Below are 5,000 nucleotides of genomic sequence, written 5' to 3' on the forward strand. Positions count from 1 at the left end.
AAAGGAGGAGCAACGAAGCTCTCGAAACTCAGAAACGGGGGAAACCGAGGAACATCGAACATGTCTGCCAAGAGCGTGGTACTGATGCAACACGTGATTTAGTCGCAGAAGTGTATAGAAGTATGAGTAAAAAGGGTGACGCGGTTCGAGCTTCCTCGGCGCGTGCGCACGAGCATTTCGGGTTTGCACATAGGCACACGCGTAAATGGAGCGCTACCGCACGGGAGCGCGCACACACACAGACTCACAGACACACAGACACACAGACACACACACACACACACACTGCAGGGTCTTGGCAGCGGTCCCCCCGTGCATTCTGGGAACGCGTCGTCTCGCGCGGTGTCAGATGTGGGCGCACGCGCGCGGGGGGAACGGAGAGTTCAAGCCCCCCGAGCGGGGCAACGTGCCCCTCGCCCCCCCCCCCCCTCCTCCACACACACTCCCCCAGTGCTGCTGGGAGCCATCAGCGCGCGCTGACAGCCGCTGCTTAGCGGTGGGGCTCGCGTGCAGCCTCGCGAGGTCACTCCGGAGGCCTGATGTGAAATAATTTAAGAGAAAAAGGGAAGAAAAACTCCATCTCTAAGTTTAGACACCGCTCCATCTGTTCCTGGAGGATTTCCATCATGGAGATGGGAGGTGTGTGTGTGTGTGTGTGTGTGTGTGTGTGTGTGTGTGTGTGTGTGTGTGTGTGTGCGCGCGTGTTTTGACGCGACTGTACGCGCGTCGCTCGGTCGGTGTGGTTTTAAAAAAAAGCGGGCGACGGGCGCGCGTCAGGTGATGAATCTTTCAAAGGAGGGAAATTACAAATGACATCTGTTTCTAAATCTGGAATCCGCTCTTTTTGGACGCGGCCGCTGGCGGGGTCCGCCAGGTTCAGCCGGGACCGCGTGAGACGGACGGTTTGATCCACAGGCGGTGGGGGGGTGGGGGGTTAGGGGAGAGAGGGGCGGGAGGGGCGCGGTGGGGGACGGAGGAGGGAGAGCCTGAACGGAGTCTTTTACGCGCGTTCTACCCTCACCTTCACCCCTTACCCGTTCCCCGAACTTCACTCGCTGCCTCACCTTTGACCCTCCTCCCCCTCCTCCTTCAACCTCCCACCCCCAGAAGTAACTCTAACATCCCCCCCCTCCTCCTCCTCCCTCTTCCATCTGCTCCGCGGGGTGACCCAGACCACTTCCTTTACGCACGAAACGTCTTTATCCCGGAGACGCGTAAAACAAGCGCCATGAAATCACAGTAATGACTCTGGTTTTTATTGTTCCACCCCCCCCGCCCCCCCCGTCCCCCTCCCCCCAAACAACCTAAAAAAAAAAGTTGACTCCGCCGTTGCTACCGTATCTGGACACCACCGATACCGACAGATAAACTATCACAGGCGGCGTGGACTCCACGGTCAGTTTACGCAGCGGATCCCGGAGACGCGCAGAAGCAAATAAGACTCCGGAGATTAAAAAAAATAATAAAAATAATCCGTAACTATACTGTAAACTAATCAACATCAAAGTGAATTTATTGCAAGTTAATAAAAAGAAAAAAAAAACTAAAATTTAACTTTGTCCTTCACGACCTCGTCAGACGGCGTGAGGGGGACGAGGTGCGTGGTCTACCAATACATCTATCAATACACCACCGCCACTTCTAAACTGATCACTGCCAACGACCAACCACTGATCAATCATAACAAGCAGACCCGGATCGATAAATCCAATATATCCAATCCAATAAACGGTAAAAAAAAAAAAATAATTAAAACATGAATTCCATATTAGTATAGTAAAGAAAGAAAGAAAGAAAGAAAGAAAGAAAGAAAGAAAGAAAGAAAGAAAGAAAGAAAGAAAGAAAGAAAGAAAGAAAGACAGACAGAAAACTAAAGTCAATTAAATGTCCACGGATCAAAAGAGTATCGTGATAAAATAAAGGAAAAAACAGGATTGTGTGATCGTGTTAACTCAAATATTAATATTAATAATAGTAACACGACGAAAGAAAGAAAGAAAGAAAGAAAGAAAGAAAGAAAGAAAGAAAGAAAGAAAGAAAGAAAGTCCCAGAAGTCCCAGTATCACCTTTCGCCTAATCCCTCCCCAGACACCGCGCACCGGAGCCCCGCACCGCAGCCCCTCCGTCCCGGAGCCCGGTGACCCGCTTCCCCCCGCGGGGTCCCCGGGCCGACCCCTATACCTCCGGCCCCCACCCACCTCCCCGGAGAGCAGCAGCGCACCTACCTGGAAGAGCCAGTGGCAGGTCTCCCCGATGATGGGGAAGCCCATGGAGCCCTTGGGCATGGGCAGCTTGCAGGTCTTGTCCCGGGTAGCGGTCCACCGGAGCTGCCACAGCTGCTGGGACACGGCGAGGAGCAGTGCCATGGAGACCAGGCAGGCGGCCAGGGTGGCCAGGGCCGAGACCAGGTCGAAACTCTGGAACAGCATGGTGGGGATGGAGGGGTCCGGAGTCGGTCCCGGGTCGGTGGAGGTTATTCAGCAGGGAGCGTCTCAGGTGATGGATGGATGGGGAGGAAGGGTCACCAAAACACCCCCCCCCTGGAGAACCTTGAACTTTGGCGCTGGAACCAGTCTTCACCGAGCGCGGTGCACGCGAATAAAGCTTGCCCTGTTCGCAGCTTTCAGGATGAATGGGCCGTTTTGGGGTTGTGTGTGTGTGTGTGTGTGTGTGTGTGTGTGCGTGTGTGTGTGCGTGCGCGCGCGCGTGTGTGTGTGTGTGTGTGTGTGTGTGTGTGTGTGTGTATATGTGGGGTTTTTTTTGTTTGTTTCTAGAGCTGGAGACGTCGCTTTTGTGGAGCGCACACAAAGTCACAAAGTGCGTGAAAAGTGCAAATGGAGAGAGAAAAGCGCGTTCTTCTCTGAGGGAAGACGCTTCAGGTGAGACGCGCCGACCGCGTGGAATCTCATGTTGCGCTCATTTGTGGGTCGCTGACCCAAATTTAAAAAGAGGAAGAAAAAAAAAAAGAAAGGGAAAAAAAATGGCCAGAGATAATGAGGAATGCAATATAAAAAAAAAATAAAAAATAAAAGTAAAAAATTGAAGTTGACACGTATATGTCAAGAGCTCGGCGCGCGCGGCGCAAACACGTGGAAAAAGTGAGTCGAGAAGTGGAAGGAACTCCAGAGGAAACAGGGAGCAGGGGGCTTCACTGCTTAAAAACTTCAAGAAATGGAAAGAGTTGGTGTGTGAAGAAAAAAAATAAATACTTTTGCCCCCCCCCCCCCTTCCCCCCCAAAAAAAGCCTCTTATTTAAAATTAAAAAAAACAAAACTCTTAATCTCCGTTCAACAAAGCAGATAGAGGTTTGGAAAGACGTTAAATCCGTTGGTGCGGGAGCGGTGGCGCACGGAGTTTGGTTGGAGATGCTGAAGGGCAGCTACCGTTCCCCTTCTCTTTTCTCCTTCTCCCCTTCTCTCTCTTACACAGTCGCCCTCTCTCTCTTTCTCTGTCTCTCTCTTTTCGGTGTGTGTGTGCGTGCGTGCGTGCACGTGTGTGTGTGGTGTGTGTGTGTGCGCGCGCGCGGTGTGTGTGTGCGTATGACAGGCCAGCGGCACCAATGAGTGTTTATATAGCGCGGAAGGCGCACGGGCAGCCAAGGGTTCCCGGCGCGCCCCCACCTCCCCTCTCCAACCAACCAACCAGCCAGGCAACCCCACCTCTTTTCTGGATGGAGGGAGTCCCCCTCTCTCTCTACCTCTTCTCCCCTCTCTCTCTCTCTCTCTCTCTCTCCTTGGGAAGGAGGAGTGGAGTAAAGTGAGCGGCAAGAGAGGAGAGCGCGCCCGGAGCGTGCGGGAGTTGGCACCGCGCCAACGCAAGCGAGAGGAGGGGGGGATGAGAGGGAGAGCGGGGGGCAGGGAAGAAGGGGGAGGTAGGGGGAGAGAGAGAGAGAGAATGAAACGGGGAGGGAGAGGGGGAGGAAGCGAGATGGTAGGGGGGTAGAGAGAGAATAAAAGGGGGGGGGGGGGGGGAGAGAATGAGCGGGGGAGAGAGGGTGGAGAGAAAGAGAGAGAGGGAGAGGGAAGGAGGGAGGAAGAGGGAGGGAGAGAGAGGAGAGATGGGGGGAAGGGAGTGAAGGCGAAGAGGGAGAGGAAGGAAGGGATAGGAGGGAGGAAGAGAGCGAATGAGAGGGAAGGAGAGAGAGATGGAGAGAGGGGAGGAAAGGAGAGATAGAGAGAGAGAGAGAGAGGGAAGAAGGGGGAGGGAGGGAAGGAGAGAAGGGGAGAGAATGAGAGGGGGTGAGACCACCACCGCGTGAGGCCACCGCCAGGTGAGAGCATTCACTAGGTGAGGCCACCACCAGGTGAGACCGTCCACCAGGTGAGACTACCATCAGGTGAGACCGTCCACCAGGTGAGGCCACCACCGGGTGAGACCACTACCGAGTGAGACCACCACAAGGTGTGGCTACCACCAGGTGAGACCATTCATCAGGTGAGACCATCCACCAGGTAAGGCCACCCATCAGGTGAGACCACCACCTGGTGAGACCATCCACCGGGTGAGGCCAGCAACAGGTGAGACCATCCACCAGGTGAGCCTCTTCTGACCCGTCCTCATGGGATGTGAACGGACGTTTTGTTTGGAGACCACCCAAGGAAACGACGAGTCAAGACAGAGTCTCTCGGGGACCAGGTCAAAGTTGATCAAAACCCGGGTCAAGTCCAAAGTTTCTCCAGATTCAAGTTTGATTGTACAAAGTCACAATTTGAGCATAAACAGCAGAACCGTGGAGTTCTGGACTGCGACCGACCAGGACTGCGGTTCCATTTGGACCAATCCCCATTTCTGTTCAATGTTCATTTTAAAAATGGTTAAAAAGGAATAAAAACAACACTGAGAGTCTGCACCTTCTGAGGTCCAGTCGAGGCGTCTTCTGTTCTGAGCTGAGACCTGGACCGGAGCTGGACAAAACCACGGACTGGACCCGGATGATCCGCCCTGTGTTTTTATAAAAACAAACAGTAAACAAACAAACATCCAAGGACACCTCCAGCGCC

At 53.7% G+C, this 5,000-nt stretch overlaps 1 protein-coding gene across 1 annotated transcript in view; it reads right to left on the minus strand.

Moving 5' to 3' along the window:
- Positions 1-2,429, minus strand: part of cyp26b1 (cytochrome P450, family 26, subfamily b, polypeptide 1) — a gene marked incomplete at both ends in the record, with an annotated part of 28,434 nt that extends 26,005 nt beyond the window's left edge. Inside the window, one exon of the mRNA XM_080023343.1 lies at positions 2,226-2,429. Within this exon, the coding sequence (XP_079879469.1) occupies positions 2,226-2,429 (204 nt within the window). The remainder of the gene's footprint in view (positions 1-2,225) is intronic.
- Positions 2,430-5,000: the final 2,571 nt, after the last annotated feature.

Source organism: Zeus faber, assembly GCF_960531495.2.
Source record: "Zeus faber genome assembly, chromosome: 22".
NCBI lineage: Eukaryota > Metazoa > Chordata > Actinopteri > Zeiformes > Zeidae > Zeus > Zeus faber.